Raw genomic sequence first — 23,157 nt, 5'->3', positions numbered from 1 at the left:
AGTGGCTAAAGCTTGCTTCCTCTCGTCTGGTAGCTGAATCAGAGAGATGCAAACTGGAACAGAATTCCCAGGGCATGTCAGGCCTCAATTCCAAACCCCCTCCATGACTGCGGGCCCATGACGTACATCCCTGCCAGTCCCTGCATGCTGCTACCAGTAAGTTTTCTCTTAGTCCTCAGTGATGATTATTCCCTTTAAGAATTCTGGGCTCCTGGTTCGTGGAGAAATCTCTCTTTAGACGAGCAGCTACCCTCAGTGTTCACTACCCCCTCTCGTGTCCGCATTCTTCCAGAATCTCAGGTAGGCTTTGCTTTCATCACTTAAGTGCTGCTCAGAGTTCCTGAAGGCCAACAGCTGGGGTATTTGACAACCTGCCTTTGTCTGCCCCATGTCTGCCATACCCAGCCCGGACCCCCAGTGCAACAGACTAAGGACACTTCTTTTTGTTCTTGGATTCTGATGATAAAAGAAAGCAGGAGAAAAGGTTTAGAGAAGATCCCTCCCAAGCAACAGATCAGTGAGGGGGGCACAGACATGCCTGCAGGGACCAGATGGTCTGGCCCTCACAAGGAGTATTTGAAATTCAGATTGTCTTTTTGCCCTGCACACAAGTCACACAGGCAGCGCTCACCGGGGTGCAGAGGTACAGACAGAGGTGAGGGTGGGGGGGCTGGGTGAGTAGTCATGTTGCCGAGCGTGTTCTCCGGAAGTGGACTCTGTTAAGACAACGATAAAGAGATGCCAGGGGAGGCAATGTGGTGACAAGACTTGTGTAGGTCAGAAATGGGCACCTTTCAGACTTGGGCTCCCTCGCCAAAGGACAGCACAGCCCCAGCACTCACAGCACCACCTCTCTGCTCCTCCGGCCAGGAGGAGTCCATGAGACTCTTCTAAAGGGCCTCTGCTTCCTCTCTTGACCACGACCTACCTCGCTACTGGGATCGAGCTTTCCTCCGCTCCCTGTCGTTCTGTGTCCTGGGGCTCCAGATGCTGAGTTCCACTCACTCTTTAACCTCTCTTGGAAGTGCTTAGTCATTGATCCGGCCACGTGGCATCCGCTTTCCCGCTGCGGGTCTGCTATGCTAACTAAGAAAGTTATTTTCCAGCCTCGTTGGAAATGGCAGGAACTTGAATTGACTTGCTAGACTGGCAGTGCTGGAGGAGTTTGGGCCACGTGCCAAAGGAAAGAGTGGACGGCCAATCACGGGGGAGCACACTTCTCACTCTGCAGCCTGAGACTAAACCTTCCTGCTGGCAAGGGAGAGCTACCTTAGGCCTCTGCCGCCAGCTTCACACTGGGAGGCGTGCTGTGACCTCATGGTGGCTCCACGTGCCACACGCCGTGGGGGCTCAGGAGGGGAACTCTGAACCACCGTTTTCTAGGGATAAAAATCCAGAGGACAGAAGGTTAATCCTAGAGATAGGAAACAAAATCCTGGAGAGAGCAGAGATGGGAGGAGACCAAGGAGTCCCTGGCTGCGCCTGCGGCAAAGGTAAGGCGCAGAAAGCCAGGAGTCCGGAGAGTAGGTGCCGGGCTAGCGGGTGTGAGGGCCAGCCCCGGGCCCCCACTGGCGCTGCTGCTAGCCCTGTGCCCCTTTCTCAGCCCAGGCCCCATCCCAGCTCCTACCTGGTAGGTACCTGTCGTGGCTGTGGCTGTGGCTGTACTCGGTGGTGGTGAGAGGCAAGTGAGTCTGTGTAAAGGGTTGGCTGCCAAACAGATTGTCACTGCGAAGGTTGTGGCAGAGCTTCTCCAGGAAGCGGAGGACGTAGGTGATGCTGTTGACTGCCGGGAGGTTGAGGGTGTGCTGTTCGCGGTCAAACACGGCTGTGGAATGAAGGAAACGGGGCGAGCGCGTCAGCCCGGCAGTGCAGGGCAGGCCGGGCGGAGGAGCCCAGCCCACTGCTTGCCTCAGGCTCACCTGGTTACACAAAGCAGTGGGTGCCCAGGTTTCCTCCCCTCCCCGCCCTCCCTCAAGGGTTTGATTTTTGCCTCCACCTCCAAAGGGCTTGCAGTAATGGGAGTGGCCAGGCCAGGCCTGTTGCACCTGGGGCTCTGAGGCGATTTTACTCAACTTGTGAAAACAACTGTGAACACAACTCTATCTGCTCCATCAGTTGGCTGGGCCTCCTCCGAGAGATCTGCTCATTTTGGGTTCTATTTCCATAAGAACTGCCTAAGAACAGAGAAACCGGGCAGATGAGAATACAGCTATTGCCGGCAATGGTTTGGGTGCACAATGTGATCTGTGTTAGGGCACTAGAGTTTCAGCGGCATTTGGAAATATTCCATGCTTGGTTTTATTTTCCTCCCTATCTATCTCTATTCAAAAAATATCTGTATAATCCTTAAAAAGCAGGCCTTTGCATTTGTCTCTGAGGGCAGCAAGGAAATGGGGAGATAGGCCGGTCCCGGGAATCAAATTTGGGACAGAAGAACCCTAGGAAAGGTGTGGGTGACAGCAACGCCACAGAGGCGCAAAGAAGGCCTCATCCCTGCAGACTACTGCCCAGAAGCCTCGGCCTCCCAAGGAAAGGAAAGCTGGAGTCCCCAGCAGTCCTCCGACTTCTAGAACAATGTCTTCCGTGCGTGCCCTCACCCTCCACACAGCCAATTACTCCCTCGCCAGGGCTCCCACGTCACCCTTTACACATTTCTCGCACATGAGAATACTTCTCTCCTGTCATCTTTTCTCTTCCTCCCCAGCCAGTGCCTGGCAATAACCTCTGACGTCAGATAAAGGCTCAAAAAATGTTTGCTAACAAAATACAGTTATTTATGGGGTCTTCTAAAAGAATATTGGTATCCGTGAGGGTCTGCCAAGTCAGCTGGGTTCCCTGAGACTGGATACTGCAACTTGTTAGAGGGAAGGGGTGGGAGACTATGCAGGATCATGCAGTTAAGACTGAAAGGCTCCAGGTCAAGTCTTCATAGACTTGGTGGGTATAGAATGGGGTTTTGGACTTGGGAACACGGAAACAGAACTAGGGCAGGGCAGAAAAAGTGAACATTCTCAGTGAAAACAAAAAACAGCATAGTTGAATCAAACTCTCATAGCAGGAAAGAGAGAGGGAATGGTTTTTCCCCACTCTGCTCTGGGATTCAACTTCCTTGTAACAGGGCTGGCTTAGGCCTGGGCAGCTAAGGAGCCAGGAGAACCTAAGAGTTCTCTGGTCCCCTGAGGCCAGATGGGAGGCTATGGCGATCTGGAGAAACTCCTGTTGCCACAATGCAGTCCCTCTGGATTCTTTCTTCTGGAATGCCTTTAAAGCAACACACATACATTTTCTGTATGCAGAGGCTAAGCAGGTAGACAGGACAGGAGTCTGCTTAGAAGCTTGGTTAAGCAGAGTCTGCATGGTATTCTACTTGGCAGAGGGGTACATAAGGCTCAGAGGGGTTCTGGTTGTTGAAAAGGAACAGAATCCCTTCACATTTCTCCAGAGCCTACAGGCGTGACTGTCATAGGAACCAGGATGCTTTGCCAGAAATGAGCCAGTTGAGAAGGCCTGCCCCTCTGGTGAGGAGGCCACACCAGCCCAAGTGTGCTTACCTGAGATCACTTCACCACCATGGCCCTGTTTGAGGAAGCTGAAGACGGTTTTCTGATGATAAGCACAGTCGATGCAAGCCTGGACAGCCTGCTGCAACACCACGGAGGCGCGGGCTGGCCCAAAATGGTCAGGAAGCAGCTGGACCTTCTTCTTATCTAAGTGGGGGCCTGTGCTGCCATTCTTGTTCAAGTAAATACAAACTGCGGGAGACAAAGAGTCAAAACAGCTTAAAGAAGAGTCCAGGGTAGAGAAGTGACAGAACGGTACTCTCTTCTGTGTCTCACCCTCTGGGCTCTTGTCCCTAGCAGGATTCTCAGCTGCTAGGCCGGTGAAACACTGGGAGGGGGCAGAGGGTGGCTGTATCCAGCTGCAACCAGCCCAGATTGCATGACCAAAGGCTCTGGGAACAGAGCCTGCTGGAAGAACAGCCCAGACCAAAAGCCAAGGCACAGAACTTATACTTGGTCTTCTGTGCACTGAAAAGAGAATCTAAACAACTCCCCAGATGTATGTACTTTCATGTTCAGTACTTGGTTGCCTCACACATTCCTATAGGTCTTATATGTGTAAGGGATGGTAGGGGCCATGGCAATATTAGCCAGAGTGTGCTAGCGTGTGTTTGGGCTTGCACTTAGAATGGTCACACCACTGTGACCTGCCTTGATTTCTGTTTTGGGTGGTAGAGTCCCTTTGCTATCTTTTGCATTAACACTCAGATCCAAAGAAAGTAGTAAAACAGAGAAACATGGGACCAAAGAAAACAACGGAAAGGACCCGAGGGTCCCATCTAGAGAGCTGTCTGTTTCAGTAGTTTATCAGGTCATGGCAGCTGGGCACTCTCCTGCTGCAACTCTCTACCTGGCACTGTGCTGGGCAGGGAACAGGGAAGGCGCATGAGTAAGAAGCAGTCCGAAACTGAGGTGCTTCCTTGATCTCCAGAGAGAACCCATGGCAGCTTGGTCAGCTATGACATTCTTCTGGTGTGCCTTCTAGGACCCACTTGAAGAGGGTACCCGGCTTTCTCACACTGTCACGGGTCGCTAATGGAAGAAAGAACAGGTGAGCAAAAGGTCTTTTCTGCCATTAAAGGCAAAATAGAGAAGAGCAGTAGCTGTGGCGGCCATGGATGGACTGCCATGCTCGTCCGTGGGGCTTCAAGTTTAGCAGATATAAAACAAAGGGGTTGAGTCGCATGCTCTCTGAGGACTCCTCACCCGATTCGAAGGGAAAGGGAGATGGAGAGATGGAAATGGAAATAGTAAGAGTGGGAGGATGTGGAAGGTGACAGGTAGGAAAGAAAGAAGGGAAAAAGGTAAAGAATAAACCAGATGCGTTGAAATACACATTCAACTCTGTTTTCTGCTAAAACCCTCTAACATGAGTCAGACAATAAAGGAGACAGCTTAAAATTTTGGAAGCTGGAAAGCAGATAAGCAAAGCAGCAACTGACTGAGCAGACCCAAAAAAGCCAAATCCTTAAGCAAGAATGGGCAATGATGAGAACCAAGCTGTTTCATCTTAAAATTCACAAAAGGCCCAAGAATGGGCAGGGCCCCTGGAGGTGGGTGTGAAGGCAGATCTAATGAAAGAAGGATTGGGTGAAGTCTGCTAAATAGTTAGGACTTCCAGGTCATGATATGACTCTTCCATTGAACACGAAAGTAAAAATTCAAAAACTCAAAGAGGTAAGATGCGTAGTTAAAATAAATGAAGACATATATCTATGAAAAGACACTCAGAAGAACGTTCATAGCAGCTTAGTCATAACAGCCTAAAACTAGAACCAACCCAAATGTCCACAATGAGAGAATGCATATACAAATTGTGGTATATTCATTTATTGGGAGAGCATTCGGCAGTAAAAAAGAATGAACTATTGATAGGGTGCTTCTCAAAAACATTACTTTTAGTGAAAGAAACCAAATATAAAATGTACATATAGTATAATTCTATTTCTGTATTAAGTTCAAAACAGAAAAATCAAATCTACAGTGAGAGAAATCAGGATGAAGGTGGGAGAGAAGGCCGACTTACAAGGAGGCATGACGTAACTTCCAGGGGTGGTAGAAATGACTTTCATCTGGAGTTCTGGTTACGTGGTGCTTACAAAGATTAAAACTCATTTAATTGTACTTTAACATATGTACGTTTCACTGCACGTAGATTTTATTTGATTTGTGTGTTTACACAAAAGGAAAAAAAAATATAACCAGTCCTGTGATGATTACAAAAAGAAACTCTAACATGGATTAAAGGGTGAAAGACAAAAGGCAAACTACAAAACCTTGAGAAGACTGTGGCAGTTTAAAAACATGACTCCCACACCTCTGACCTCCCTTCCATCGATCTGTGTGATACGTGACCAACAGACTATGTAGAAATGACCCTGTGCCAGTTTCTGGGCCCAGGGCTTGCTTACTTAAGAAGCTGACAGTTTCCATTTCCTCTTTCTTGGGACATTCACTCTTAGAACCCAACTACCACACGTGAGGAGCCAAAGCTACTCTGTGGCAAGGTCTGTGTGGAGAGAAACCAACAGCCAACTTGTCAGCCACGTGTAGAAGTGGGTCCTCCAACCCTAGTCAAGTCACCTCAGCGGACACCACATGGAACGGGTACAAGCTGCTGCCACCTAGCCCTGCCCACATCGTTGTTTTAAGCCATGAAGTTTTGTGGTGGTTTGCTATGTAGCAAAGGATTATTGGAAGAGACAGTGGTGCCAGAAATAGGGTACCGCAGTAACAAAAACCTAACACACATGGCATTGGCTTTGAGACTGGAAAGCAGAAAGAAGCATGAAGGGCCACAAAAAGGGTGTGAGCGAAAGCAGAAAGGGGCTTGAACAGAAGCCTGTAAAAGGCGGCGGGGTGAGGGGGGGTCAAGCAGTTCTTTTCATTTTGTACCATCTCTGTCCTCATTAGTCTGAGCTGGCAATGCTTCGAGAATGGAAGCCTATAAGATCTTGAGAAGGCTGTCAGTGAAAGCCTAAGGCAAGAGAGGAAAATCTTATTGGAAGATGGAGGACAGGGGCCACGTGGGTAGGTAGTGATCTAGAGTTTGATGACACTGTCATCTGCAGTAACAGGGGACTAGGAAATAAATGTACCTGGTGAGCTTCGTGAAATAGCTAAAGAGACTTCCAGACAAAGTAATGAAAGTGCAAGGTGGCTTCTCATTGCCTATGATAAAAATGCAGAATGAGAAAGATGAGCTTAAAAAATATATAAAAATTTAAAAAGCCCACAAATAAAATTGCTTCTCATTTCTAGTCCTTCCAGAAGGCAAATAATTCTAAGTTATGAAAGGGTCAAATCCAGATGGGGCAATAAAATATTTTATTAAGGTGCCAGAATGATTAAGACTATGCTTCGTAGACTCTTTCTGACCAAAGGGCCCTCTAAGAATCCTAGGGCTCAGTCTTGCAGATTTTTTCCCTTAAACGGTAGGAGTTCCTAAGACTCTTAAGAGCATTGTCTCACAGCAGCCACAGAGGAAGCCCAAAGTAGAGAAGAGCTTATCTTCAAGAGATTTTGGTTGTGCCTTTGTCTAATGAAGAAAATCCCAATAATATTCCTAGTAAACCCCTCAAGTTTCTAAGAGACTCATTGTGGTGGAAGCATTGGCAGCTCAGACTAAAAGGGACAGAAATGGTACAGAATGAACAGAAGAAGCCTTTAGACCCAAACCTTTCACAGACGGGATGAAGACCAAGAAAGCAACCTCAGTTTTCTGTGGAAAAGGAAGGATGATTCAGAGGACAAAGCTGAGAGCCATGGAAAACAGTCCCAAGAAAGTAATATTGGGTCTAATTAAGGAGCTGGCAACATGCGCCCGGCTGGATTTCAGAATTTCTACAGGCCAGGGACTACTCCCGGTTGGATGGGTGTATCTGTAAGTTACCCAATGCCGGTCCCACCACTGCAGGTGGGCTACGTGGGGAGCAGACAGCATTTTTCTTTAGTTCACAGGTCTTCAGATTGAGAGGAACGACACTCAAGGAGCTGTGCCTGACAATCTGCACCTGGGAGGTCTCATCTGCACCTGCATCTGATTTAGATGATGAGATCCCAGATCCAGAGCCTGATTTGTAAAGGTAAGAGACTTTTAATGGAGACTCTTGCAAGGGGAAGAATAAATTTCCCAGGCAGGAAAAATGTAAATGAATTATGTCCAGAGAGTAGACTGAGGTGACTTTAAAATATGGTCTATAATTCTTTGACCCTCTTCCTATAGAAGAGTAGGGTCTATTCTCCTTCTCTTGAATCTGAGCTCTATGACTGCTTAATCAGTAAAATATGGTAGAAATGATGCTATGCTAATTAGGGGGCTTGAGTCTTAAGAAAATGGAAGTCTCTACTTCTTGTCTCTTGGGACAATTGCTCTTGGAACTCACCTCCCATGGTATGAGGAAGCCCAAACTACCCTCTGGAGAGGTCCGTGTAGAGAAGAACCAATAGCCGGCACCAATTTTGCTAGCCATGTGAATGAACCATCTTGGAACTGGATCCTCCAGTCCCAAATGAGCTACTCCAAATGATGCCATGTAGAAGAGAGATGAGTTGTCTTAATTTTAATATTACCTTTTTCTGGTATATAAAAGGTTATATGCCTTTCTTTCATAGTTTATGCTTTTGCCCTGTTTTGAAAATATATAAATTTTATATTAAATATTAAAATATTAAAATTTATAATTGTCATGTTTTGGTTTTCTACTGCATCCATGAAATCAGAGGCTGCAAAAAAATTGGAGACAGGTTCAGTATGTTAAAAGCTTGGAAGTGGCTATTCTATCTTAACAACAAGTGAAAAGCTGAACAAAATGAAAAATTAACAATCCTTTTTAGATCCTTCAAAGAAGTGAGGTCACAGGGCAAACTGATGCCACCCAAGTTTGGAGACAAATGGGAGAATACAGAAAACCACATTTTACCAAGCAGAAACCCATGAGCAGACACTTTCCACAGTAACCAATGCCAAGGCAGGAAAATCTAAACGTAGCTGATGAATTGCTGGAAGTTTAGCGTGGACAAGTCTGAGAGTTAAAAACTCTAGAGAAACCCAGTCATTGAGGGGGAGGTGTCCCACAATTTTGTGAGTTTTACCTTTAGGAGCTCAACCACATTCTCACAGTCTTAGAGAAAAATCCCCTCATGCTTCCATCAGTGAGTGCAGAAAAGGAACCATTTTGAAAACATGCAAGAGTCTACAGAAGAGTAGACTGGCCTTAACAAGGCCCGCCCTCAGGTAAAACTATTTTACCAGAGCTTAACCTGCTGGGATGTGATAGAGCCTAACCTACCTGGGAGAAAGGGAAATGCCCAATTCTAGCCTCCTCCAGCCATCCTGTCCCACCTAAGGGCAAGGAGGATAAGAAATACTGGTGAAGTTCATACTTTAGGGGCACAGCCCTTCCCCACGCCCCCCCTCCCCCCGCAAAGACTGAGACCTAATCATAGGACTATAGAACACTTCTTCCTTTCCCAGAACCTTACCATCACATTAGTAAAGGCCTATTTACAACAACTCCTTTTACCTAGTACATCATGTCTGGTTATCAAGAGAAAAATTACAAGGTATACTAAAAGGCAAAAACTGCAGTTTTAAGAGACAGAGCATAAGACTAAAGCATACACATAAGAAACTAGCCTTAGACTAGAAAGCATAAAAACCAGACTCAGACAAGGCAGGGATGTTGGAATTATTAGATTGGGAATTTAAAACTATGATTTTTTTCTAAGGGCTCTAATGAATAAAGTAGACAGCATGCAAAACAAATATGCAATGTAAATGAAGAGATGGAAATTCTAAGAAAGAATCAAAAAGAAATGCTAGAGATCTGTTGCAATGTTTACGGCAACAGAAATGACTGCCTTTGATGGACTCATTAGTAGACTTATCAGTGGGCATAGCCAAGAAAAGAATCACTGGGCTTGATGATATCTCAATAGAAATTTCCCAAACTGAAAAGCAAGGAGAAAAAAAAAAAACAAACAACCTGAAAAAACTAAACAAAACAAAAACTCCCAAGGGACTATCCAGGAACTGTGGGATAACTATAAAAGGTGCAGTAAACACATAATAGGAATATCAGAAGGAGAATAAAGAAAGGAACAAAAGAAATTTTTGAAGGGATAAGGACAGAAGAATTTCTGCAAATTAGTATCACACACCAAACCATAGATCTAGGAAGATCAGAGAACATCAAGCATGAGAAATACCAAAAACAATGCTACAACTAAGCATATTATATAAAAATGCAGAAAATCAAAAAATGAAGAAAAAAATCTTGAAAACCCCCCTCACCTATAGAGGAGCAACAGCAAAACTTACATCCTTAGAAACCACGTGAGCAAGAAAACACTGGAGTGAAATAAAGTGTTGAGGGAAAACATCCACGAACCCAGAATTCTGTACCTTGAAAAATTAGCCTTCAAAAGTGATGGAGAAATAAAGACTTTCTCAGACAAAAAAAAAAAAAAAAAAAAAAAAGAGGGAGTTTGTTGCTTTATTACTAGTAGATTATCTTGCAAAAAAGGTTCAAGAAGTTCCTTGAAGAGAAGGAAAATAGTATCAATCAGAAACTCAACTCTACATAAAGAGCACTGTAGGAGACATACATGAAGGCAAAATAGAAACTTATTTTTCTTATTCTTAACTGATCTAACAGATAACAGTTTGTTCAAAATAGAAATAACAACAATATATTTGTACGTGTTATGTATATACTTACTAACACTTATGTGTAAGTGAAATGAAGGACAGCAATCATACAAGGGATGGAAAAGAGGAATTAGGATTTCTTGTTATTATATCTGTGAAGTGGTATAGTGCTATTTGAAAGTAGACTTGGATTAATTATAAATGCATATTGTAAATTCTAGGGAAATCACTAAAAAAGAGGGGCACCTGGGTGGTTCAGTTGGTTAAGCATACAACTCTTGGTTTCAGCTCAGGTCACCATCTCACGGTTTCATGAGTTTGACCCTGCCTCCGGCTCTGTGCTGACAGTGGGGAGCTTGCTTGGGATTTTATGTCTCCCTTTCTCCCTGCCCACCTCCCCCCAGCGCCTTGCCCCGCCAACTCACACTTTGTCTCAAATAAATAAACTTAAAAAACACAAACCCTAAAAAAGTATAACATATTCTAAAAAAGGAGAAAAAAATGGAATCATATAAAATGCTCATTTAAAACCACCAAAGGCAGAGAAAAAGTGGAAGACAAAAACAGGCACAAAGAACAAAGGCAGCAAACAGGAAACTCAACAAATATGGTACTTATCAAACTATGTCAATAATCACTTTAAATATCAATGGTCTAAACATCAGTTAAAAGGGATTCTGAAAGTGGATCAAAAAACAAGACCCAACTCTATGTTGTCTACAAGAAACTCACTCTAACTATAAAGAGGCATATAGATGAAAAGCAGAGATAAAGATATACCATACTAACACTAATTAAAAGAAAGAAAGATAACTATATTAATTTCAGACAGAGCAGACTACAGAGCAAGGAAAGTTATTGCAGATGAAGATGGGCATTACATAATGATATAATCATCATTTATCCCAGAAGATATATCAATTCTTTTGGTATATGCACCTAACAACAGACCATCAAAATGTCAGAGGTAAAGGGACACCTGGGTGGCTTAGTTAAGCATCCGACTTCGGTTCAGGTCATGATCTCGCGGTTTGTGAGTTCCAGCCCCATGTCAGGCTCTGTGCTGACAGCTCGGAGCCTGGAGCCTGCTCTGGATTCTGTGTCTCCTTCTCTCTCTGCCCCTCCCCCACGTGTGCTCTGTCTCTCTCTATTAAAAATAAATAAATCAAAAAAAAAAAAAAAGTCCGAGGTAAAAATTAATAGAACTCCAAAGATAAACAGATGAATCCACTATTTTAATTGGAGATTTCATCATCTCTCTCTCAGAAATGGTCATCTCTCTCTCAGAAATGGACGGAACCAGCAGGCAGAAAATAGTAAGTACACTGTTGAACACAATTGCACCATCAATCAATTGGATATAATTGATATCTGTAGGTTATTTCACTCGGCAACAGCAGAACACACATTCTTCTCAAGTTCACATGAAACATTCATGAAGACAGACCACACACTGGGCTATAAAATAAACCTTAATAAATTTAAAAGAATAGAAATCATACAATGTTTGCTCTTAAACCACAATGGAATAAACAAAAAATCCGTAATAGAATTACGGATATAATTCCGTAATTCCGTAATTCCGTATAGGTGGAAAATCCCCCCAATACTTGGAGGTTAAACAATATATATATAAATAACACATGGGTCAAAGAATAAATCTCCAGATAAATTTAAAAATATTTTGAACTAAATGAAAATAGAAATGCAACTTATCAAAATTTCTGGGGTGCAGCAAAAGCTGTGGATAGAGGGAAATATATAGCATTGAACGTACGTATTAGAAAAGAAGAAAGATCTGAAATCAATAATCTAAGCTTGGGGCACCTGGGTGGCTAAGTCAGTCGAGTAGCCGACTTCAGCTCAGGTCATGATCTTGCAGCTTGTGGGTCTGAGCCCCGCTTTGGGCTCTGTGCTGACAGCTCAGAGCCTGGAGCCTGCTTCGGATTCTGTGTCTCCCTCTCTCTCTGCCCTTCCTCTGCTCGCACTCTGTCTCTTTCTCCCTCAAAAATAAATAAGCATTAAAAAAATAAATCTAAGCTTCTACTCTAGGAAACTAGAAAAAAAAGCATATTAAATCTAAAGTGAGCATAAGAAAAGTAATAATAAAGAACAGCAGAAATCAATGACACTGAAAACAAGAAGTCAATCGAACAACAAAATCAATGAAACCAAAAGCTCGTTCTTTGAAGAGATCAATAGTATCAAAAGCCTTTAGACAGGCCAAATTAAAAAAAATGACACAAATTACTACTATCAGAAATAAAAGAGGGGACACCACTACGGATCCATAGTCATTAAAAGGATACCATAGCAATACTATGAATAATTCTAGGCCCACAAATTTGATAATCTAGATAAAATGGACCAATCCATGAAATCCACAGTCTGCCAAAACTCACACAAGAAGAAAAAGATCATCTGAATATGCCAATAACTATTAAAGAAATTGAGTCAATAATTAATATTCTTCCAAAATAGAAAGCACCAGACTCAGATGGATTCACTGGTGAATTCTACTAAGTATTTAAAAAATACATTTTACCAATTACCTATAAGCTCTTTTAGAAAACAGAAGCAGTGAGAATACTTCATAATTCATTCTAGGAGACTGGCATTACCCTAATACCAAAACCAGAGAAAAACATTACAAGAAAAGAAAATTACAGACCAATGTCCGTAGATGTAAAAATCCTCAACAAATTACTAGCAAATCCAATCCAACAATACATTAAAAAATATATATATACACTACAACCAAATGAGATTTATTTCAGGTGTGCAAGGCTGGTTCAAAACATTAAAAAATCAATTAATGTAATACATCACATAAGCAGGCTAAAAAAAAAAAACTATTACATGATCATATTAATAGATGCAGAAAAAACATCTGACAAAATCCAAGACTGATTCATGATAAAAACTCTCAGCAAATAAGGACTAGAGGGGAACTTCCTGAGCTTGATAAAGAATATTTACAAAAAAAAACTTCAGCTGACATCACTTAATGGTGAGAAACCAGAAGCTTTCCCATTAAGATCAGGAACAGGGTAAGTATGTTCCCTCTCACTACAACTTTTCATTATTGTACCAGAAGTCCTGACTAATGTAATAAGAAAAGGAAATAAAAGGTATACAGATTGGGAAAGAAGAAATAAAATTCTCTTTTTCACAGATGACACAAATGTCTATGTAGAGAATGCAAAAGAATTGACAAAAAAAAAAAAAATCCTGGAACTAATAAACAATTATAGCAAAGTTGCAGGATACAAGGTAAATATACAAAAGTCAAATTGCAAGAAACAAGTGAAATCTGAAATTAAAAACACAATACATTCACACTAGTACCTCCAAAAATAAAATACTGGGAATAAACCTAACACAATATGTAGAACTTACATAAGGACAACTACAAAGTCTGATGAATAATAATAATTAAAAAACCCTCTTAACTACAGAGAACAAACTAATAGTTACCAGAGGGGAGTTGGGTAGGGGGATGGGTGAAATAGGTGATGGGAATTAAAGAGTACACTTATCATAATAAAAAAATAAAATAAGAAAGAGGAAACTAAACAAATGAAGAGATATCTCATGTTCACAGACAGGAAGACCCAATATTGTCAAGATGTCAGTTTTTTCCAACTTGATCTACAATTCAATGCAATCCCAATCAAAATCCAAGCAAGTTACTTTGTGGCTACTGAGAAAATGAATCTAAAGTTTATATGGAGAGGCAAAAAACCTCTAAATAGTCAATACAATATTGAAGGAGAAGAACAAGGACTGAAACTACCTAACTTCAAGACTCATTGGAAAGCTACAGTAATCAAGACAGTATAGTATTGGTGAAAGAATAGACAAATAGATCAAGGAACAGACAGAAAGCTGAAGAACAGTCCCACATAAATACAGTGAACTGATCTTTGATAAAGGAACAAAGGCAATGCAATAGAGAAAAACAAGGTCATTTCAACAAGTGGCACTGATACAACCGGACAGCTGCATGCAAAAAAAAAAAAAAGGAATCTAGATACAGACTTTATACCCTTCACAAAAATTAACTCAAAATAGGTCACAGACCTAAATGTAAAATTCAAAACTATAAGACTCCTAGAAAATAAAACAGGAGAAAAAATGAGAATGACCTTGGGGTGTGGCAACGGCTTTTTAGATATAACACCAAAGGTGTGATCCATGAAAGAAATAGTTGATAAGCTGGATTCATTAAAATTGAAATCTTCTGCTCTGTGAAAGACACAATCAAGATAATGAGAAGAAAAGCCACAGAGGGAGAGAAAAATCTGCAAAAGGTACACCTGATAAAGAACTGTTTCCCAAAATATACAAAGAATTTTTAAAAAGTCAGCAATAAGAAAATGAACCCAATTAAAAACTGTTAGCTATCTCAGAAGATACATAAATAGCAAATAAACATATGACAAGACGCTTTCCCTTGTATGTGTGTATATCATTAGGGATACGCAAAATAAAACAACAATGAAATACCACTGCACACCTATTAGAATGGCCAAAATCCAGAACACTAACACCACCAAATGCTGGCGAGGATGTGGCGCAAAAGCGACTCTCATTCATTGCTTGTGGGAGTGCAAAATGGTACAGCCACTTTGGAAGCCAGTTTGGCCATACTTTACAAAACTAAACACGCTCTTACCATATGACCAGCAATCTCATTCTTTGGTATTTACCCAAAGGAATTTAAAATTTATGTCCACACAAAAATCTGCACATGGATGTTTACAGCCGCTTAATTCATAATTGCCCAAACTTGGAAGCAAACAAGATGTCCTTCAGTAGGTGAATAGATAAACTGTGATACAGCCAGACAATGGTATATCATTCAGCCCTAAAAAGAAATGAGCCATGAAAAGACATGAAGAAAATTTAAATGCACATTACTAAGTGAAAAGGTCAGTGTGAAAAGGCTACATACTGCATAATTTCAAATACATGACATTCTGGAAAAGGTAAAATTACAGAGACAGCAAAAAGATGAGTGGTTGCCAGAAGTTAGGGGGGAAGGTGGGATGAATAGGCAAAGCATGGACGTTTTTTTAGGGCAGTTAAAATATTTTGTATTACCCTATGATGGTGGATACATGCCATTATACATTTGTGAAGACCCACAAAATGTACAACCCCACAAGAGAACCCTAATGTAAACTACGGGCCCTGGGTGATAATGATGTTTCAATAGAGGTTGATCACTTGAAACAGATGTACTTACTACTCTGGTGGGGGAATGCTGATAATAGAGAAGGCTGTGCATGTGTGGTGGCAGGGGTATATGGAAAATTTCTGGACCTTCTGCTCAATTTTGTTGTGAACCTAAAAAAAAAAAACAAAAACCAGTCTAGTAAAAAATTCAGAAAACAAAAAAGAGTTCATAGCAGATGCAAATATCCAAGAGTGGGGAAGTCACATACACTAAGTGTATGTGACCAATTTCCTAAATGTATGTAGGATCTTTTTAGGCAGATAATTTTGCAGGACTGGTTTTCCACCAAACACCCTTTGGAAAATGCCACTAGAATAATGAATAAGGATACTTTAAAAGTAAGATGCTAGACACAAGAAACTAAATACAAAGTCTGGAAGATACAGTTGAGGTAAGCTTTGACAAAAGTTGAGCAAAACGTCAAGGAGAATAGGGATAAGAATAAAGAGGGTTAATAATATTACACTACGAGTTCAAGAGGTTCAACATTTGAATAACATGTGTGCCAGAAGGAGTGAAGGGAGACAAAGAAGTGGGAGGAAGTCACTGAAAAAAGAATTTAAGAAAATTTCAAGAAACTAAAGAATGGATGGGCACATGAAGTGTCCAGCATGGCCAGTAAAAATACTCACATCTCAGGTGAGACTGCAGAATACTACTGATGAAGAGAAGCTTCAAAGAGAACAAACAGGTTTCATGCAAAATTAAACATGCATATCTATGAAAGATTTACATGGGAAAATAAAGACATGGGAAGGAGCAAACCAGGAAGAACACAAATGGTAGGAGAAGAGGATGTTGAGAAACTCAGAAGGCTCCAGAAGAGACTTCTCTTTAAGGGTTTGAAATGGATAGAATATATAATGTGCTTGAACATAAAGAGAGATATACATAGTAGTAAGAGAGCTTAAGGGTGAATTAATAACTATCTAGCAAAATAAACACATAAAGAAATCAACAAGATTTACTCTGAAAACAAAATGTGCAACAAAGGAAGAATAATCATAGTACACTACTTGGTTCAATTGAGAATAGCATTCCACAAATTACAATGACAAAATACTGACTTTCAATCTAATCAAAATTATAATATCATGGTATTAAGATAGGGAAGTGTGTGTGGGTGGGTAAGTGACAAGGAGATTAAGAAGAGTTAAATCTTCAGCTTCTAAAGTGGGTTGTCACACAAAGAAATAAAACGTATCCAAATTGGCAAGGAGGAAGCCAAACTTTCACTCTTTGCAGACAACATGACACTATGTGCAAAACCCAAAAGACTCCACCAAAAAAACTGCTAGAACTGATCCATGAATTCAGCAAAGTCGCAGGACATAAAATCAATGTACAGAAATCAGTTGCATTTCTATACACCAATAACAAAGCAGCAGAAAGAGAAATCAAAGAATCGATCCCATTTACAATTACACCAAAAACCACGAGATACCTAGGAATAAACCTAACCAAAGAAGTGAAAAATCTATACAATGAAAACTACAGAAAGCTTATGAAAAAATTGAAGAAGACACAAAAAACTGGAAAAACATTCCATACTCATGGATTGGACAAACAAATATCATTAAAATGTCAATACTACCCAAAGCAATCTAAATATTCAATGCAGTCCCTATCAAAATAACACCAGCATTCTTTACAGAGCTAAAACAAACAATCCTCAAATTTGTACGGAACCAGAAAGGGCTCTTAATAGCCAAAGCGATCCACTAATGTGGGTCTTCCAGGTAATGCTGAAAAGACAACTAGGCACCTTAGAGGTATCCAGAATGATATGGGGCAAACCAAGCAAATATACAGGCATCCAGGGGTTGGAAAACATAATCAATATTTCTATTGATTCATAGAAAAGTGTTCATCTGTGTTTTTCTTCCTCATCCATGGAGCTTAGGGGCAAAGGCCACTGTTTCATTAATCTAATGACACTCTTTTAGACTAAGCAAACCCAGTCATTGGCTGGGGCTAGATGCAGATGATGTATTTGGAGAAATATGTGATAAGACCCTGACTAGAACTGGACATAAATACCACAGGTAGACTATGTTGTCTTCCAATGGTTAGTTGGAGAAGAAACATAGCTGGCCTTCCCTTCAAGCTCTAACATTCCAGGATTTGGGTGGAGACATAGTTAACTCTAAGAAAAAGACTATGCTAACTTCCCTGGGGACTATTCCAATTGCTTAAATATCTCTAAAGAAGGTGGAGAATCTGCAGAGTAAGCAGAGTAAGGTTTCACACACGTATCTTTACCTTACACATAAGAAATGAGTGTTATTCATGGGGTACCCGGGTGGCTCAGTCAGTTAAGCATCCAACTCTTGGTTTTGGCTCAGGTCATGATCTCATGGTTTGTGGGATCGAGCCCTACATAGGTCTGTGGTCTCAGTGTGGAGCCTGCTTAGGATTCTCTCTCTGCCTTTCTCCTGCCCCTCCCTCCCTCTCTCTCTCAAAATAAATAAACTTAAAAAAAAAAAAAAAAAAAAAGAGGAGCACCTGGGCGGCTCAGTCAGTTAAGTGTCCGACTTTTGGTTTCGGCTCAGGTCATGATCTCGTGGTTCGTGGGATCGAGCCAGGCCTCAGGCTCCGCACTGATATGCAAAGCCCGCTTGGGATTTTCTCTCTCTGCCTCTCCCCTGCTCAGGCTCTCTCTCTCTCTCGAAATAAATAAATTAAAAAAAAGAAAAGAAATGAGAATTATTCTTTATAGTTACCCCACTGGGAGACTGTATATCTATTCTACTGGTGTAGCTCTTTCAGTTACCTTCATAGATGGCTGGTTTATGAAATGGAGACAGATAAAAAAAATAGTCACCACACTTTGCTCTGAATCAAATGTTCATTGGTTGGTCTCCAAAAATCATGTTCACTCTCACAGCACCAAGTTTGCCACCATCAATGATGCTAAAAAATCAGCCTGGGCTTTGTTTGGGTTTGTATGGGCTGATGTTTGCTTTGGTCAGTCTGCAGCTACAGGGGTCCTGAGAAGAGGGAGAAGGCACTCTCTGGAAAATAACTGTAGCTCTGGGTCTCCGTTTTGGTTCTCCTCAGCTTTCAACAGACCTTGCTTTATCCCATTCCAAGATGTCAGCCAGCACTCTGCACCTTGCCCATGACCTCCTCAGGAACGATGGTCTAGAAGTTGTGAATTTCTTGAAAAGTTTAATGTTGAAGAGTAAAGAGGAAAAAAAATCAGAATTCTTCAAGTTTCAGCTGCTCGTGAGAGGAATTAATAGCATCATGGTTGGTGCCTCTTCTGCTTAACCAGGTGGTGTGTGCAGAGCCAGCAGCCTTTCAAAGTTTTCTTCCTCATCTGCTTGGCTCCGTAAAAGACAGTGCACAGGGAGAAACCCCAGAACTCCCTTGCTGGCTCTTGCTGGCCCCGTTCCAGTCACAGGTGATCCCCGTGCCGCTCCAGCTGTTTGAGGGTCACGATGAGCACACGTGGAAAGTGCTGCTGTCTCACCTGGAGGCTTGTGTGGAGCACTTCACTCAGGAGCAGCTGAAGAAAGTCACCTCGTCACAGGTATTACCAGGCCGGCATGCTACCCGTGATTCCACTGTGGCAGTTACTCGTCACAGCCTGGCAACGGTGGTCTCTCTACTTGGACCAGAGGTGATTGTGGGAGGAGGAAAGAACCAACGTCTTCAAACGCACTGCCTCAAGTTCGACTACAAGTATTGACCTTTCTTCAGAAAGTGAGTGATTTTCTCAGCCTATTGAATTTCCCACAAACGGAACCTCAGATGTAAAAAAATACCTCAGAAGACAGTGAAAACCTCCCATCAAGTTGTAAAAAGTTGCCTCAGTGGAGCAAGCCAAGGAAGTCTGCACAGCAAACTGTCAAAGCACAGATCTGTCCTACAGAACCCTTGGATGCTGCCAAGGCCCCACTCACTCACTAGTGCAGACGGGGAACTGTGGGATGACTTAGCACCGAGCAGCCAAGATCCTAAGAGAAACCCTGGAGCGGAACCACTGCTCACTCTGCAAGAGACCTGTCACCTCAGGGGAGCAAAAGGCCATTCCTATCCTGCTTCCACTCACCGAAGAGTCCAAGCCTTTGAAATCAAGCCCACCCCAAAAGACCAGTCTTGCACAGAGCGGGGACGAGCCAGACCAAACCAAGCTGCCAGAAGTGTCACAAGGAAGGAGGTTTAAGGTTCCATCAGAACTGGGTTTAGGAGAGCTTGCCAATTCAAGTAAAAAAGAAGCCACTACAAGATCTTGAGTTGGATGGGTTTGTTGATACGATCCTGGAAATTAAGCCTGCAGCCACTATTCTTATTTTACCTGAACTGAGGACAGAGATGATGGTTCCCAATAAGATGATGTCCCACCAATGATGCAGCTTTCCTCAAACTTTGCTGCAGCAGAAATTACTGCGGGAGAGTCTGAAGGCTGGGGAGGGGAAGGGAAGTCGAACTAGGAAGACGGTACTGGTGACAATGCGTGGCAGTTACACTGTAGGAGAAAGGATTCCTTTAAGGAAAAAAAAAAATCAAACTAATACCTCAACAGCAGGCTCCACAGATAAAAACCACCGGGGCGCCCTGTTTTTGCCCTTCCAGGAGCTCTTTTTCCAGCCTGTGCTAACTCAAGTATGAGCCCTTCCTTGAGTGGCGGCTGAGAGTCCCAGGCAGTGAAGAGGCTCATAGCTCTGGTTTCTCCGAGGAAGAGCCGTGTGCGTTTGACTAAGAGCTCTGTGAAACCAAGTGGCTGTGCAAAGGCTGAATTTACTCCCCAGGAGAGAAGAAAATAAATACAAATACCCAAGTTGATTAGCTTAATTTTGTGCCATTTCTTGAACAGTCAGAAAAGAGTAATTAAGTTCTACTATAAAATATAACTTATGGAAAAAAACTTTAGCTATAAGGTATATAAACGATTTTAAATTGCTAAGGTTTTCTTAGGCAGCTTATCGGGTTACAGTCGTGCTGAGCGAATAGCCCTGTGGGACCCTGGGCGGTTACTGACTCTTCCTCATGTGTTGTAGTATACCAAAATTCTTAATGAGAAATATCTCCCACAATCCTGTTTTCTAAATATCCAAGAAAGACTATTTTCACTAGAAAAAAAAAAAAATCAGAGCAGTTGCACACGTATTTGAGTGGTGGCAGGATTACTGTAATGCTGGAAGGATCCTGCAAGGGATCAGTAAACAGGGAGCACTCCCAAGTGGAAAGGATGAGTATTAATACAAAGTGGGCCAGGGGCTCCTGGTGCTGGCCCTGCCTCCACCCCACCCCATGCCCCAGCTCCCCAGCCCTGAGTTCACAGAATATCTATCCAAGTTTCTTCAATTGCTTGGAAAGGATGAAGGTTTCTCTGAAACTATTTCAAATGCCAAAGATAAAAAAATTTTTTTTTTTAAAGATTTGATTTAGGTTTACAAATGGACAGGGGTCTAATTGCTGGTGCAAGACAAGAGAAAGTACAGATACTGGGCCTGGGCCTTGTTGTAGCTAATACCATGATCTGCTCTTACCTGTGGGGGCCTGCATGGCTGAGCTGGGGATGGTGGCAGCATCTTGGGGTACAGTGCTGGTGTCCGGTTCAGGGGTGCTGGTTGTTGGTGAGGTGGGTGGTGGGTTCAGCAAAGTCCGAGGTTTCCTCTGTCAAAACGGAGGGGGAAAAGTTTGCTACCCATGACAGGTAACTTGTCTTCTGATTCCTCTATTCCTAGTACTCGATTCACCCATGAAACGAAATATGTATTTGTGGATAGGGCTGTGTGTTCACTTTGTTTTCCACACAGAATCTTGCCCCAAACTTTACATACAGTAGATGCTTAGTAAATATTTTCTGAATCTATGTACAAGACTCTGGGCTTCTACAGAGCCAGCGCTTAATTCACTGTCATTTATACTAGATTCAATGTTATCATTTGAAATTCCAGGTTCTTCATCAGCTGGGCACACAAAAGTACAAAAGGCTTAAGTCTACTTTGACATTATTTTGTACTTTGCTTCTCTCTTTAAAAATGGAAACGTTCCTTCCCCTAACTACCAATTCGTTCCTCTGTCTACCTCTTCAGCTTATCGTCTGCCATTTCTTATCTTAAACTTTCTACCCTAAGATTTGAATCTCTAACTAAATTACTTCTCTAAAAGCTCTGCAATTTTACCTGGGCTCTGCTTTTACAGTAATATCTGTCCCTTCTGCCTGGAATGGCCTTTCTTTCTTTCTTTCTTTCTTTCTTTCTTTCTTTCTTTCTTTCTTTCTTTCTCTTTTTTTTTTTTTTACCTTATAGATATCTGTTTATCCAGGAAATTTTTTCTAGATTTCCTCTAGTTACTGTCTCTTTTGTGCTATCTCTGTACTTTGTATTGCATCTGTCACAATGTATTGTCATATATATTTACATACTGGTGTCCCCTATTAGCCTGGAGCTCCTTGAGGGTCTGATTCTGAGTACTGTTCCTAGTATGGCAATTGCCATATAATAAGTCTCAATAAACATTCTGAACGAAGCACACAGTACGGAATACCAATAATGGGGGAAGGATTACAAATGATTTAAGAAAAATCGAATATCTCCTCTATGCTGTTCAGGGCAGTCTGTAGGAGAGAAAGATCTCAGAAGGTTCTTTCCAAGAAATAGTTTTCTAAAAGCCTTTCTGAATGCAAGGAAATTGTAATCATCACTGAGGTTCAGAAATCCCTTTTTACTAAATGTCCCATGTTGTTTCCACTGCTGGGAGTTATATAAACCTGTCTGCCTTCTAGGCGTGTATTATCTAAAGTGACAGCACCAGTGACAGCAGGCATATATAAGATGGCCTTGTCTGTGGAAGTTATCATACAAACATGAAACATTCAAAGCATACATGGGACATGGACATTTCTTTTTTCTTTCTTTCTTTTTTTTTTTTTTTTTTTTTTTTTTTTTTTTTTTGATACTGCTTAAAATAAAAGTTTAAATAAACAAGGAGCCAGGGAAGAAGGGAAACATCAGTTCAACTTCACTGAGTTGGTGGTGGGATTTCACGGGATCCCTGAAGGAACAAGCCTGGTAGGTTAGGAGCCCAAATATTGTAGCAGAAAGCAGAGAGATGGAAGACATCATTATTATTTGAGATACATGTATCATATCTATTCATATATTACCTCATCTCCATTTTATTGGTGAGAAAACTGGAGCTCAGAGCCTTACTCAAAGATGTTTCTCACAGTCACACAAGTGGTAAGAAATGGAAATGAGATATAAACCTGTTTGTCTGGCTTCAAAGCCTCTGCTCTAGTCATGAGACCACTTCACTTTAGAAGGGAACAGAAGGGCCATGGGTTAAGTGGAAGGCATATACATTTACAGAAGTAGTCATAAGGACAGGAGGGGGAATTAGCGAGTCAAATGCCAGCCCATAATATACAGGATAAGATGAGAATTATTGTTTTCAAGAGGGTTGGAAAGAACGGGGACTTTGGTTATTACTATGTTTAGGACTTCCCAAGGAAGCAGAACAGCAGCGATCATAGAATCGCAGTGTTTAGGTTTTGAAGGATCTCAAAGGCCACTTAATCCAACTCTCTCTCTCCTACTTCCCTCTCCTGAAAATATCCCTCCCGTATAGTCATCTAGTCCCTGACAAAATGCCTCTAGTGATGGAAGATCACTACTTCCTCTTTATTTTTCTTTTCTTCTTCTTCTTCTTCTTCTTCTTCTTCTTCTTCTTCTTCTTCTTCTTCTTCT

General features: G+C 41.9%; 1 protein-coding gene and 1 pseudogene across 20 annotated transcripts in view; one reads left to right on the top strand and one right to left on the bottom strand.

Moving 5' to 3' along the window:
- SCMH1 (Scm polycomb group protein homolog 1) overlaps positions 1-23,157 on the bottom strand; it is a 186,038-nt gene that overhangs the window by 18,529 nt on the left and 144,352 nt on the right. For 19 of the 20 annotated variants that reach the window (XM_058717848.1, XM_058717851.1, XM_058717852.1 and 16 more), the window contains 3 exons: positions 20,953-21,079; positions 3,552-3,752; positions 1,628-1,825 (listed from right to left, as the gene is read on the bottom strand). In XM_058717848.1, the coding sequence (XP_058573831.1) occupies positions 1,628-1,825; positions 3,552-3,752; positions 20,953-21,079 (526 nt within the window). The remainder of the gene's footprint in view (positions 1-1,627; positions 1,826-3,551; positions 3,753-20,952; positions 21,080-23,157) is intronic. The other variant, XM_058717846.1, reaches the window with a different exon arrangement.
- LOC131503797 (protein-associating with the carboxyl-terminal domain of ezrin-like) lies at positions 7,253-19,974 on the top strand (annotated as a pseudogene).

Source organism: Neofelis nebulosa, chromosome 2, assembly GCF_028018385.1.
Source record: "Neofelis nebulosa isolate mNeoNeb1 chromosome 2, mNeoNeb1.pri, whole genome shotgun sequence".
Lineage (NCBI taxonomy): Eukaryota > Metazoa > Chordata > Mammalia > Carnivora > Felidae > Neofelis > Neofelis nebulosa.
This window is presented reverse-complemented; position numbering and strand designations above follow the sequence as displayed.